This window comes from Chiloscyllium plagiosum, chromosome 4, assembly GCF_004010195.1.
Source record: "Chiloscyllium plagiosum isolate BGI_BamShark_2017 chromosome 4, ASM401019v2, whole genome shotgun sequence".
Lineage (NCBI taxonomy): Eukaryota > Metazoa > Chordata > Chondrichthyes > Orectolobiformes > Hemiscylliidae > Chiloscyllium > Chiloscyllium plagiosum.
Window position 1 is genome coordinate 2049134 of NC_057713.1, and position 14954 is coordinate 2064087.

Consider the following 14954-nt stretch of genomic DNA (forward strand, 5'->3'; position numbering starts at 1 on the left):
TCACCCTGTCAGTGAGGGGTGGCCAGTGCTGAGGGATCCTCACCCTGTCAGTGAGGGGTGAGCAGTCCTGAGGGATCCTCACCCTGTCAGTGAGGGGTGGGCAGTGCTGAGGAATTCTCACCCTGTCAGTGAGGGGCGGGCAGTCCTGAGAGATCCTCACCCTGTCAGTGAGGGGTGGGCAGTGCTGAGGGATCCTCACCCTGTCAGTGAGGGGTGGCCAGTCCTGAGGGATCCTCACCCTGTCAGTGAGGGGCGGGCAGTCCTGAGGGATCCTCACCCTGTCAGTGAGGGGCGGGCAGTCCTGAGAGATCCTCACCCTGTCAGTGAGGGGCGGACAGTGCTGAGGGATCCTCACACTGTCAGTGAGGGGTGGCCAGTCCTGAGGAATTCTCACCCTGTCAGTGAGGGGTGGGCAGTCCTGAGGGATCCTCACCCTGTCAGTGAGGGGTGGCCAGTGCTGAGGGATCCTCACCCTGTCAGTGAGGGGCGGGCAGTCCTGAGAGATCCTCACCCAGTCAGTGTGGATCTGTGTGTATCAACTGAAATTGTGGAGAACGATTTTGGCAGTGTATTATAATCTGGGATCCAGTGCTTGGTGGTAGATGGTCAACAGCAGTGTAACAGCATGCATGGCAGTACTGAAGCTGTGACGTTGAAGGAACGTTAATAGATTTTCATGTCTGGATTGTGAGTGGCTTGGAAGGGAACTTGCAGGTTGTGCTGTTCTCATGTTGCCATTGTCCAGATTGGTTGAGCTTGTGTGGATTTGAAAGGTACTGTTGAAGGAGCTTTGATGAGTTGCTGTAGTAGATTGTGGAGATGGAACATAGTACTGCTCTGTGTTGGTGTGGAAGGAGTAGATGTTTAGCATGTTGAATGTGAGGCCCAACAAGCATGCAGTTTTGTCCTAGATGATTAGCGTCTTGTGTTATTGGAGCTGCATCCATCATGGTGGTAAAAACAAGGACTGCAGATGCTGGAAACCAGCAGATCAGAGTGGTGCTGGAAAAGCACAGCAGGTCAGGCAGCATCCGAGGAGCAGGAAAATCAACGTTTCGGGCAAAAGCCCTTCATCAGGAATAGAGGCAGGGTGTCTGCGATGCTGCCTGACCTGCTGTGCTTTTCCAGCACCACTCTGATCTAGTCTCTGCATCCATCAGGCAGGTGGAGGAGTGTTCCATCACACTCCTGACTTGTGCCTTGTAGATGGCAGACAGGGTTTGGGGAGTCAGGAGTTGAGTTACTCGCTGCAATATTCTTCACCTCTAACCTGTTCTTGTATTCACTATTGTTTATTAGGTGAGTCCAGTTCAGTTTCTGGTCAATGGGAATGTTGATCGACAGTGAGATATGCTCATGTGGTCAATAATGATTGTTTACTGTTGTGCGGTGCCAATGTTACTTAACAGCCCAAACTGCTTGGCATGCTTTCCTCATTCCTGAAGAAAGGCTCATGCCCAAAACGTCGATTCTCCTGCTCCTTGGATGCTGCCTGACCTGCTGCGCTTTTTCAGCAACACATTTTCAGCTCAAACTTGGATAATGTCCAGGTCTTGCTGCATGCAGCCACGGACTACTTCAGGATCTGAGGAGCTGTGGTCATGCTGAATGTTGTGCAATCATAGGCAAGTTCTGAAGACTTTTGATGAAGCAGCTGAAGAAGTTGATTCTAGGCCTCTGAGAGATTATTTCCACCGTGATGTCTCTAGTAGTTAAAGAAACTGACTTGCCAGTTTCTTAGCACATGGGGGCTGACAATAAATCACTGGGTTAGGCCTCAGCTGCAGTTTTGTAGACAATTCAGGCTTCTGAAATAAGGTGAAGGCCTTGGAGCACAGGGCATATTTTCCAGGATATTCTCGAGAGAGGCTGGTAAAGTTTGGGCTGTTCTCCTGAATGTAAAGTAATGGAGGTTTTCAAGTCCATTCTTCTATAACGTAATGGTTGCATTCTTGTGCAACCCCATGTTATAGAAAAATCACGCTTTACAAACAGCGCTCAAGATAGTGCTGATGTAATCACATTACAGCTAATACACATTTTAAAACCGTATCCCCAACTCGTTAATCGCATTACAGTGAATTTGCGTTGATGAAACGCGCATTATAGCAGAATGACTTGTTAAAGAGGTTCTGTAGGAGCAAATAGAGAAATATTCTTTCCTCTGGTAAGTAGGGTGATAACCAGATGTTGGTTATTCAAAATTAAACCGGTTTCTCCAGAGCAGTGAAGAGAATGTGATGGAAGGTGTCATCAACAGTGCTATCGAGCAGCTCCTCAGCAATAACCTGCTCAGTGACCCCCAGTTTGGGTTCCGCCAGGGCCACTCGGCTTCTGACCTTATTACAGCCTTGGGTCAAACATGGACAAAAGTGCTGAATTCCACAGGTGTGGTGAGAATGACAGTCCTTGACGTCAAGGCTGCATTTGACTGAGTTTGGCACCAAGGAGCCAAGCAAAACTGAGTTACTGAGGAAGGTGGTTGTTGTTATTGGTCAGTCATCTCAGCTCACAGACAGATCTGTAGGAGTTCATCAGGATAGTGTTCCTGAGTCCAAACATCTTCAGCTGCTTCATCAGTGATCTTCCCTCCATCAATTGTCAATTTTGTGATCCACCGGTTGGAAAGGAAGATGCATCAATTGATAACCACTCTCGAGCAAATTTGACAAATTAGCTTCAGGCAGTTCATAAGAAGTGGGGATTTTCACTGATGACTGCGAAACATTCAACGCCATTTATGACTCCTCAGGTACTGAAGCAATCTATGTCCCAATGCAGCAAGATCTAGACAATGTCTAGTCTTGGACAAGTGACAAGTAACATTTGCACTGCGCAGTTACCAAACTGTAGCCATCTCCAACAAGAGAGAATCTAACCATTGGCCCTTGACTTTCAATAAAATTGCCATCACTGAAATTCCTCTGGATGCAGAGGTTATCATTGTTAGAACAATCCCCACTTGCCTGGATAAAAGCAGTTCCAACAACATTCAAAAAGCTTGACATGTCCAGGACAAAGCAGCCAGGCTGGTAGCACATCCACCCACCTCTGATGTTCATTAGCAGCAGTAGGTACTATCAACCGGAAACACTGCAGAAATTTAACAAGGCTCCTTTGAGACCTTTACAAACCCATGACCATTGCCATCTAGAAAGACCAAGGGCAGCAGATACACAGGAACACCACCATCTGCAAGTTCACCTCCAAGCCACTCATCTTCCTGACTTGGAAATATATCACCGTTTCTTCAGTGTTGCTGGGTCAAAATCCTGGAAATTCCTCCTAACAACATTATGGGTCTACCAACAGCACATGGACTGCAGTAGTTCAAGAAGGCAGCTCACCACCAGCACCTCAAGGGCTACTAGGGACGGGCAATACATTGTGGCCCAATCAGCAAAGTTTGTATTCCACAAATGAATTAAAATAAATGCTTGTTTTGAGATGTTAGTGTCTTGACCTGAGCAAGGAAACTGATTCTATCAATAATTTTAAGGAAGAAAATTTCAGATATTTTACAGACGTGTGGGGTTAAGCATGATTATTCTTAAGAGGAGACAGCACAGGCATGGCTGGCTGAATGGCTTCCTGCACTGTAAATTTAATGATCCAATGAAACCAGAACATTGAACAGTTTTGTTTTTGGTCTGCTGCAAAGCAACAAGCTGAAACAACACCCATTTAAGCATTCTCCACCGTCTCCCTCTCAAATCCATATGATAGCAAACACCAAGCTCCCTATAGGGAGCTGCAAACCCCACTCGATCCTGCTCATGACTGAGGAGATATTTTGCAACAAAATAGGAATGATTAGTGGATGGTAACGATGATGAAAAATGGAAGGAAAACTTCCAATTTAATGAAAAGCTATCACAAGGACTTATCAAGAGGTCATTGTTTTCTAGTACAAAGATCTTCCTTGTCAGCACCTTTGCGTGTGGAACCTGGCTCTAATTATTGATCAGGAAGTGGTCAGCATTAACTCCAACTGTGTAATTTTTACTAAACACTCTCAAAGTCCCTTCATAAAATATAAAGGGATATTATAGAATTTGGCCACAAAACTTTTCCAAACATTGACCTGGGTGGATCATTCTCAGGTTGGCTCAAGGGGCAAAAAATACCACTTAACTTGAGTAACTCGTTAATGAGAAGTTTATTCGTGGACTGTAGGTGTCATTGCTAAGACCGATATTTCTCCATCTCTAACTGCCCTGAGCTGAGTGGCTTGCTTTGGGGCAGTTAAGCGGGAGGGAGAACTCCACATTCAAAATGCACCTGTTTGGATCTACACAACAGCAAATGTTACCTACATCATTCAGTACTCTACAGGTAACCATTTTTTCTCTGTCTGTCCTCATTTATCTTTCCCAGGTTATGATGCCACCTCGTGGTCCATGCCCACTCTTTTTTTTAAATTTCCCAATTGGTAAATTCCCAATTGTTAGTCTCAAGCTTGTCATCAAACTGGTCTTTGGAATACAGTGGTGGGGGAGAGATGCTCATGATCTTTACAGAACCTGTTTGGATGAAGAGGCAGATGGACAGAACATAGAATCATAGATGTACAGCATGGAAACACACCCTTTGGTCCAACTTGTCCATGCTGACCAGGTATCCTAAATTAATCTAGTTCCATTTGCCAGGATTTGGCCCACTTCCCTCCTAAACCCTTCTTATTCATAAGCCCATCCAGATGCCCTTTAAATGTTGTAATTGTACCAGCCTCCACCACTTCCTCTGGCATTTCATTCCATACTCGCACCACCCTCTGTGTGAAAAAATTGCCCCTCAGGTCCCTTCTAAATCTTTCCCCTCTAACGTTAAACTTATGCCCTCTAGTTTTGGACTCTCCCACTCTGGGGAATAGATCTTGGCTATTCACTTTCTCCATACCCCTTATGATTTTATAAGCCTCTATAAGGTCAGCCCTCAATTTTTGATGCTCCAGAGAAAATACCCCCTTTTTGGGTGGCACGGTGGCACAGTGGTTAGCACTGCTGCCTCACAGCACCAGAGACCCGGGTTCAATTCCCGCCTCAGGCGACTGACTGTGTGGAGTTTGCACGTTCTCCCCGTGTCTGCGTGGGTTTCCTCCAGGTGCTCCGGTTTCCTCCCACAGTCCAAAGATGTGCAGGGTCAGGTGGATTGGCCATGCTACATTGTCCATAGTAATAGGTGCATTAGTTGGAGGATGGTGGGTGACTCTTCGGAGGGTCGGTGTGGACTGGTTGGGCCGAAGGGCCTGTTTCCACACTGTAGGGAATCTAATCTAATCTATTTGGCCTCTCCCTATAACCCAAACCCGCCAACCCTAGCAATATGCTTGTGAATCTTTTCTGAACCCTTTCAAATTTTACAATATCTTTCCTATAGTGGTGATAATAGAGTTGAATGAGGTATTCAAAAAGTGTCTAACCAATGTCCTGTACAGCCACAGCATGACTTCCCAACTCCTATACTCAAAGCACTGACCAATAAAGGCAAGCATACCAAATGATGCCTTCACTATCCTGTCGACCTGAGATTCCATTTTTAAGGAACTAGAACCTATGTACAGCAACACTCCCTAGGATCTTACCATTAAGTGTCTAAGTCCTGATTTCCCTTTACAAAATGCAGCATCTTGCACTTATCGAAATTAAACTCCATCTGCCACTCCTCTGCCTATCTGATCAAGATCCCACTGTAATCTGAGGTAACCTTCTTTGCTGTCCACTACGCCACCAATTTTGGTGTCATCTGCAAACTTAACTAACCATACCTCCTTCGTTTACATCCAAATCATTTATATAAATGTTCTGAATGTTCATAATAGATTCCACAAATGATTCAGAACATATCAACAGGAGTTATGAATCCCCAATAGTGAAGCTATTTACCAGTTTGGTGGATTAGGAAAAGTTAAGAGGGAAATGGACTGAATGCTGGCAAATGGGGCTAGATTAATTTAGGATATTTGGTCAGCATGGACAAGTTGGAATGAAGGGTCTTTCCATGCTATACATTTCTATGACTCTAGCTTCCTCTCAAACTCTAATTTATCCCTTTGTATTAACCTTCTAACCATTCTCTGACATTCTTTAATAATTTGACTAAACATCTGACCTGCCACTTATTTTTCTGCAGTTATGTCCTTTATCCTGAAGTTTAAGCTCTCCTTAACTTTAGTTAGCCATAGATAGTAGATTCCCTCCTTCCCCCTTAGAATGTTTTCTTTCTCGTAGGGATATGCTTATCCTGAGTACTCTGACATTTCTATAAATGTTGACCACTGTGTCTGTTGATCCATTCCTCTCCTGATATGTCAGCTAGCTCAGTTTTCATGCCCACAGTTGCTCTTATTTAGGTTTAGATCACTAGGCTTAGACCCAATTTTCTCCCTTTGACACTGGATGAAAAATGTAATCTCATTGTGGCTACTGTTATCTAATGGTGTCTTAATCTGGAATCATTAATCCTGTCACATTTCACAATATGAAGTCTAAATTAACCTGATCTCTGATCTTGTTCATCCTGACCAACAATGGAAGTTAATTGTTTCCTGGCATATATGTCACTGGCTAGACCAGCACTTCCAATCCTAATTCCCTCAAACATGGTGGTAAGCTTCCTTCTTGACCTGTCGCAGACTTGCGGATGTTGGAAAATGTGGTGTAAAAATAGGAAGAGAGTTCCAGGAGTTTGACCCAGCAACACCTAAGTCTTAATGGTGAGTGGCTCGGAGTGGAACTTGCTGATGGCGGTGTTTCCATGGATCTGCAGCCCTTCTCCTTTATAGATGGTAGAATTTGCAGGTGCTGTCAAAGAAGCCTTGATGAGTTACCGCAGTGCATCTTGTAGATGTCGATCCTGTCTGGTCAGGCCATGCCTATGTCTTGTGATATGGAAAGTCGGAATCTATGTGGTCATGGTGTAAAGCTGCGTCTAATTTGGCTCCAGTTGTCACTGTGGTGGTTGTCTAATTGGAAAACATTGAGAACAGCTGTTACTGAGATTTGGAAAAGAGTCACACTGCTGCATTCGGTGCTGCGATGTTGTAGAGTTGACGTAACTTTACTCCAGGTGTAGGATTGTTGGCTGATGCTATTCCCTTACCCTGAAACTGTCTCCTGATGCATTTATTATTTCAGGATGTACGCTACCGCTCCTTTCAACTAGGCAAGAACACAGATCCAGATAAAGAAGACAGCACAGAGTTCAAAAAGGCTTTCACTGTTCATCTGGTACCAGACCCCACACTAATGTACCGCCTCCATCGCCGCTTCAGTGAAATTGAACTGGAGAAGACATACAAGGAAATCGAAGAGCTGCAGGTAATGTTGGGCTGGAAGGAGCTGAACGTAATAAGACCATAAGATATAGAGGCAGAATTATTTAGCCCATCGGATCTGCTCTGACATTCAGTCATGACTGATAAGTCTCTCAACCCCATTGTCCTGCCTTCTCCCCATAACCTGTCTATCTCTGTCTTAAATGTACTCACAGACTTGGCCTCAGTCATGACTGATAAGTCTCTCAACCCCATTGTCCTGCCTTCTCCCCATAACCTGTCTATCTCTGTCTTAAATGTACTCACAGACTTGGCCTTGAGTAGAGACCCAGAATCCTCAACTGCTCCTCATGTGACAGGCGTTCATCTCCGGGAACATACTTGTGAACCTTCTTTGGGTCCCCTCCTTGGCCTGCACATTCCTTCTTAATGTTAGGCCAAAGCTTCGTTATCAGGGAGCCATTGGCTCATGTATGTGACAAATAAACTGATTCTGTTTTTACTGCACAGAATTTCAGGACTGTTTATTGGTGTTTTAAGAATTAAAGTCCATAGATTCCATCTGCTTTACCACAAAATCCACTGTTACTCTTTATCTTCTCTTGTGTCTTTATTTCCTGGGCTACAGTTCTGCAAAAACCACCATTTCCTCACTCATCATGCTGTTCTGAAAGATTTAACAATTAGTCTCATTCTTCTCTGCAAATTTCTCCTTTTCAAGTATTTAGCCCATTGCCTTTTGAAAGTTCCTATTGAATCTTTTTCCACTGCCCTTTTAGGAATTGATTTTCCCCACCTTGCAATTTTCCACCAATGACCTTAAATCTGTGCGCTCTGGATACTGAATGGAATGGATACACTGAATGGATTCAGCTGTGAATGGAAACACTCTAACTTGTCTACACCATTCTAGAGCCTTCTATTTCTTTGTGGTGTTCTCCAAGAGAAATGAGTGCATATACAAGGTGAACAAAAGTGTTGACCTTTAGAGCTTTTAATCAGCTTGTGTGCCTTCCAGGGAAGAAACATACAATAACAATTTCCTAAGATTGCATCACTACTTCCTGATTTGGCTGTTCGAATCATAGAGATGTACAGCATGGAAACAGACCCTTCGGTCCGACCCGTCCATGCCAACCAGATATCCCAACCCAATCCAGTCCCACCTGCCAGCACCCGGCCCATATCCCTCCAAACCCTTCCTATTCATATACTCATCCAAATGCCTCTTAAATGTTGCAATTGTACCAGCCTCCACCACTTCCTCTGGCAGCTCGTTCCATACGCGTACCACCCACTGTGTGAAAACGTTGCCCCTTAGGTCTCTTTTATATCTTTTCTCTCTCACCCTAAACCTATGCCCTCTAATTCTGGACTCCCCGAACCCAGGGAAAAGGCTTTGTCTATTTATCCTATCCATGCCCCTCATAATTTTGTAAACCTCTATAAGGTCACCCCTCAGCCTCCGACGCTCCAGGGAAAACAGCCCCAGCCTGTTCAGCCTCTCCCTGTAGCTGAAATCCTCTAATCCTGGCAACATCCTTGTAAATCTTTTCTGAACTCTTTCAAGTTTCACAACATCTTTCCAATAGGAAGGTGACACAATATTCCAACAGTGGCCTAACCAATGTCCTGTACAGCCGCAACATGACCTCCCAACTCCTGTACTCAGTACTTTGACCAATAAAGGAAAGCATACCAAACGCCTTCTTCACTATCCTATCTACCTCCGACTCGCTTTCAAGGAGCTATGAACCTGCACTCCAAGGTCTCTTTGTTCAGCAACACTCCCTAGGACCTTACCATTAAGTGTCTAAGTCCTGCTAAGATTTGCTTTCCCAAAATGCAGCACCTCGCATTTTTCTAAGTTAAACTCCATCTGCAACTTCTCAGCCCATTGGCCCATCTGATCAATATCCTGTTGTAATCTGAGGTAACCTTCTTCGCTGTCCACTACATCTCCAATTTTGGTGTCATCAGTAAACTTACCAGCTATACCTCTTATGCTCCCATCCAAATCATGCATATAAATGACGAAAAGTAAAGGACCCAGCACCGATCCTTGTGGCACTCCACTGGTCACAGGCCTCCAGTCTGAAGAACAACTTTCCACCACCACCCTCTGTCTTCTCCCTTTGAGCCAGTTCTGTATCCAAATGGCTCTTCTGTCATCTTGTTATACAGTCCTTTTTGATACCATTCCCAGCATTCCCTTGATCCTGAGAGCTTTTTGCGCTTTCTCTCTTGTGCTGTCTCTCGCAAGTGCACTCTCCAATTTCTATCTATTCTCTCTGTCTGCAATGTGCTGACCTCTTTCTGTGCCGTCAATGCTAATCAATCTCTCCCTCTTGCTCTCCTACTCTTTGCCAGTCTTTCTCATTGAGTACAGGAGTTGGGAGATTATTTTGTGGCTGTACAGGACATTGGTTAGGCCATTTTTCAAATATTGTGTGCAATTCTGATCTCCATCTTATTGGAAGGATGTGTGAAATCTGAAAGGGTTCAGAAAAGATTTACAAGGATGTTGCCAGGGTTGGAGGGTTTGAGCTATAGGGAGAGGCTGAACAGGCTGTGGGGCTGTTTTCCCTGGAGCGTCAGAGGCTGAGGGGTGACCTTATTGAGATTCATAAAATCATGAGGGACATAGATAGTGTGAATAGATTAAGTCTTTACCCTTGGGTCGGGGAGTCCAGAACTAGCGGGCATAGGTTTAGGGTGAAAGGGGAAAGATTTAAAAGGCACCAAAGGGGCACCGTTTTCATGCAGAGTGTGGTACGTGTATGGAATGAGCTGCCAGAGGATGTGGTGGAGGTTGGTACAATTGCAGCATTTAAAAGGCATCTGGATGGGTATATGAATAGGAAGGTTTTGGAGGGATATGGGCCAAGTGCTGGCAGGTGGGACTGGATTAGGTTGGGATATCTGGGCAGCATAGACGGGTTGGACTGATAGACATCTGTATACTCTATGCTAATCTCACTCTTATTTTCTGCGCCCTATGCTAATCTCTCTGTCTGTCTGTCTCTCTCTCACACACACCTTCTCTCTTTATCCTATATTAATCTCTCACTCTGTCTCACTGTTTGTCTGTCTGTCTCGTTCCCTGTCTCTGTCTCTGTGTCTGTCTCTCGGTGTCCTGTCCTAATCTTTATGTTTTGCAGGTGGAAATAAAGAACCTCAGTAAATTGACACCAGAGGGTGAGGCTGGAGCCTCCTGGCCAATCGGCATCAACCCACCTTTTAAACCTAAAACTCGCTTTGAGGTTATCAACTGGGACTATTTCACAGAGGAGCAGATTTACTCGTGTGTCGAAGGCACTCCGAAGTGTGAGCTCCGCGGCATCAATAAGGCAGACATAAGCGACATCATTGAGACTGCAGTTCAGCAGCTCAACGAGAAGTACCAGCCCCTGCTACGTTTTCGCAAGAGGCAGCTTCTCAATGGCTACCGGCGTTTTGACCCAACTCGGGGAATGGAATACACACTGGACCTAATGCTGGAAGCCCACACCCAGAAAGGTTACAGCCGGACCATTGCCAAGCGGGTCAGTCTACTGAGGCCTCTCAGCAATGTGGAGATCATCCCCATGCCATATGTGACCGAGGCCACCCGGGTTCAAGTCATCCTACCCCTCACCGTGCATGAGGAAGGCTATGTGGGCAATTTCCTGGATGCCTACTCCATGAATGCCCTGGACATGCATGACAACATGTTACTGACCTTCCTCTTCATCTATGACCCCTTTGATGCCCAGCGCGTCAGTCAGAATGATGTGTTTGCGGGGGTGAAGTCCGCCATAGCTGAGATTGAAAAGCGTTACTCTGATGTGAAAATCCCATGGATTAGTGTCAAGACGGATGTTCCTTCCCAGGTGAAGATCATGGACATTATCTCCAAGAAGCACCCCGTGGACACTTTGTTCTTCATCGCCAGCGTCTGGACTGAGATCAACGGTGAGTTTCTTAACCGCTGCCGCATGAACACCATAAACAACTGGCAGGTCTTCTTTCCCATCCACTTCCAAGAGTATAATCCTGCTGTCGTCTACCGGGAGCAGCAGACCCCCTCCTCTGCCGAGTTCCTGAAGGATGGCCATTTTGACCGCCGGGTCTTTAGTGAGTCCTGCTTCTTCAACTCTGACTACATGGCAGCTCGGACCAAGATGGCTGCCGACATCCTGGACAATGACGAAATGCTCGAGAGTATGGAGGTGTACGATGTGTTCATCAAGTATTCGAGCCTGCACGTCTTCCGGCCCGTGGAACCAGGCCTGGTGCAGAAGTACACCCACCGCACGTGTAACCCCCGGCTGAGCGAGGAGGTCTACCACCGCTGTGTGCTCAGCAACCTGGAAGGGCTGGCATCACGCTCCCAGCTGGCCTTGGCCATATTTGAGCAAGAACAAGCCAACAGCACTTAGATTTGATTGTAGCAAGAAGTATTTTGGTAATCATACACAGGATTTGATGTGGAGAACTGTTGGCTGTAGCCCATTAGAGTCTCTGGAATCTCCATTTAAATCTACTCCCCTTCATGTAAAGGGTAGGGGTAATCTGGTACTCTTCCCACCCCTAAGACCCCACACCAAAGCAAACAATTGAGGCTAGGGATCAATCCCCATAATTTAAAATCTAAGATCAACAAATTTAAACAAACTTAATTAAAGTTTATGCAGTTGCCTTCTAGTTATATCAGTTTTGTTTTAATCCGTGACTTGTAACATTAGTGGAACAGGCATTCCCTAAGGTTGCTAGGTGGCCACATTAAATTCAGAATCGAAGTCAATGTGGGGCTTATTTCAAGGTTTGCAATAAGCCTTTCCACCATTGCTAGGCAGATGTGGATACTGTCACTGAACTGCCTATTGCATAAATGTTGCCTGTCATCCAATGCTGGCTTGCTTATTTAAAGTTAATGTATATAACTAGAGGATTTCATTACACCATAAAGGTCAGCCATGATCCCATTGAATGTTGGGATAGTTTCCTAGCTCGAAGATCGCTGCTGATCTGAAAGATTTGGAATTTTGGATGATTATAATCCAGCAAGGAATTACTAGCTGTTCTCCGTTCTTTCCTTATTTCCCATCTGTACACTTCCTGAGCCCAAATTCAGCCTGATCTGCCTGTTTTTGATTTTAGTATCTTCAGGCTCACTGCAGTGCTGCATCATGGCCTTTCCCTATTGCTGTTCTCAGCATCTGAATAGTTTGGAATTGAACAGGAGCTGCTGCATTCTCCATTCCTAGCGTTTCTCAATTTGAGCAAAGGCATCCTCCAGGAAAACACCTAGCATTAACCGGAGGGAAGATTTAATCAGACCATTTGACAGATTCCCCCTACTGATTCAGCTATCCTGCAAACTGTCTGATTTTCAACATAAAGATCAGCCATCATTTTACATTCCATGAGAGCTTTAACAGGAGCACCTGACAGGAAGAGGTCATTCGGCATAGTCACTCAGTGGTTAGAGCTGCTGCCTTGCAGCGCTAGCCTTGGGAAACTATCTGTGTGGCTTTCCTGCAGATGCTCTGGTTTCTTCCCGTGGTCCAAACATATGCAGGCTAGGTGAATTAGTCATCAGAAATACAGGGTTGCAGGAATATGGTAGGGGGGTGTGTCTAGGTGGATACTGTTTGCAGCTTCAGTATTTACTCGATGGGCCGAATGGTCTGCTTCCACGCCAGAGGGATGTATGATTCAGCCCATCCAGACCTCTAGCATACTCTCTCCACTCTTTAGTCACAGAGACTACTCATCCATTTGATTTCCTTGAGGAGAGTTCTGAGCTTTCAGTGGGATGCAGAACATTAACCGTTGTAACTGGAACACTTACCTGCATTAGTCACCCTTGTTAGTGCTGAGCACTCCCCATTGGTGTGATGTACAGAATATTGTAACATGGAACTAGGTCTCTTAACCCAGCAACAACATAAAGCTCCTGTAGTTTTGAAGAAGAGTCAAATTCAAAACATTCACTGTTTTTCTCTCTGCACAGATGCCACCAGACCTGCTGAGTTTCTCCAGTGTTCTGTTTTTATCAGATTTCCAGCATCTGCAGTTCTTTGTAAAACTTCTGACCTTGTCCAATCCTGTAAAACAGACAATACCACGCGTGGTTTCTAGCTTTGACTTCTTAGAACAGTTGAATTGAATTGATTATCATGTGTACCGAGGCACAGTGAAAAGCTTTGTTTTGCGAGCAATACAGGCAGATCAGAGTTAAGGAGCATAAATAAGTAAATAATAGGTAAACAGTGGCAAGAACAAAAACACAGGTACAAACTTATTTGTTTGTTTAGTTTTAGTTGCCGGAGAATGTGGCCCACTTTGCTGACCTACACTCACCCCACAGCCAGGAGACCCCAGTACTACCTCTGTCTCGACGCTGAGAATCCCAGCTCTGGGCATACCATGCTGCTGCAGCAGCAACCACCTCACCAACTCCAGAACTCTCCACCTACTGCAACTAGGCGTCCCTGGCTCCTCTGTCAGACCAGGCCTCTGCACCCCCATTTCGCCAAGAGTCCTGCTCTGGCTGACCTCCTGCGAGATGTCACCTTCTAGTGCCACCATCTTAAACTTTGGCTGCCTCCAGTCGCTGTGAGAAGCCATGTCCCCCACTGTCGGGAGGAGCTACCATTCCGTACAGGGGCCCACTCCAGCTGACACGATTTCACCAGTTAACCCACCACGAAAGGCTCCAAAGGAAAGAAAAAGGAAAACAAAAGAGAACTCAAGAGAAAGGAGGAGAAAAAAAAGATTTGCAGGAGTGGCTGAGCCCACACACAGCCTGGGCTCCATTCCATTTTGAGAATATGAGGTGCATGTTGGTTTCATCCCAGTTTCCTGTTCACTAGTTCAAGAGACAACAGCATATGTTGGGACCTCCCGATCTCTGTTGCTCTTGCCGGCTGTATGGAAGTTCCAAGGGTTGAATCCTGGCCATGGTTGAGATACTGTGATTGTCATTGACTTCCTGGGAGGGGAGCAGAGAATCAAACATTCCTGATCATTCTGGTACTATATTGTGTAGTCAGCTAAACCCATGTGTATAGACATTCAGTCAGGACAGTATGACTTGATTATTATTCTCTGTGCTAATGCCCTGTCAACACTTAATCATGTAATCTCTCATGTAAACCTTCAGAACTTCCTGGCATCTGTCAGATTCATTACATGGCCACTGGAACTTGAACCCACAAGTTCCTTTCGAGGTGGTGGGAGAAGTTTGGAGGGAGGTGAAGGCTGAAGGCTTACTCTTTCTCCTCCCAAAGTTATTTTGAGTATGGGATTCATTCTGGTTTGATTTGTACCTTGTTCCATACATCATCACTCCACTCTAGCGCTGGAGTACTATAGGGAGCATCTCCCACCTGTTGATATGTTACATGTTAATGTATTGTTCTTTATTTCAGATGATTCCCACAGTTTTCACATGAGTATTATGCAAAGTGCTCTCCAGACACATTGCAGGTCTGGCAGCGCAGAAGCTTTAACTTCCCAGATTATAAAGATTCATCCAAATCTCTATCCCATTCAGTATTACTATTTAAACGTTGGTGCCGCACTGTCGGAGGGTTAGTGCTGAGGGAGCGCCATACTGTCGGAGGGTCAGCGCTGAGGGAGTGGGCACTGTCGGTGGGTCAGCGCTGAGGGAGTGGGCGCTGTCGGTGGG

At 45.5% G+C, this 14954-nt stretch overlaps 1 protein-coding gene across 1 annotated transcript in view; it reads left to right on the plus strand.

The window, feature by feature from the left end:
* Positions 1–13721, plus strand: part of chpf2 (chondroitin polymerizing factor 2) — a 27540-nt gene extending 13819 nt beyond the window's left edge. The window contains exons 3-4 of the mRNA XM_043687573.1: positions 7137–7319; positions 10438–13721. Coding sequence (XP_043543508.1) covers positions 7137–7319; positions 10438–11697 — 1443 coding nt within the window. The 3' untranslated portion in view covers positions 11698–13721. The remainder of the gene's footprint in view (positions 1–7136; positions 7320–10437) is intronic.
* The last annotated feature ends 1233 nt before the right edge of the window (positions 13722–14954 follow it).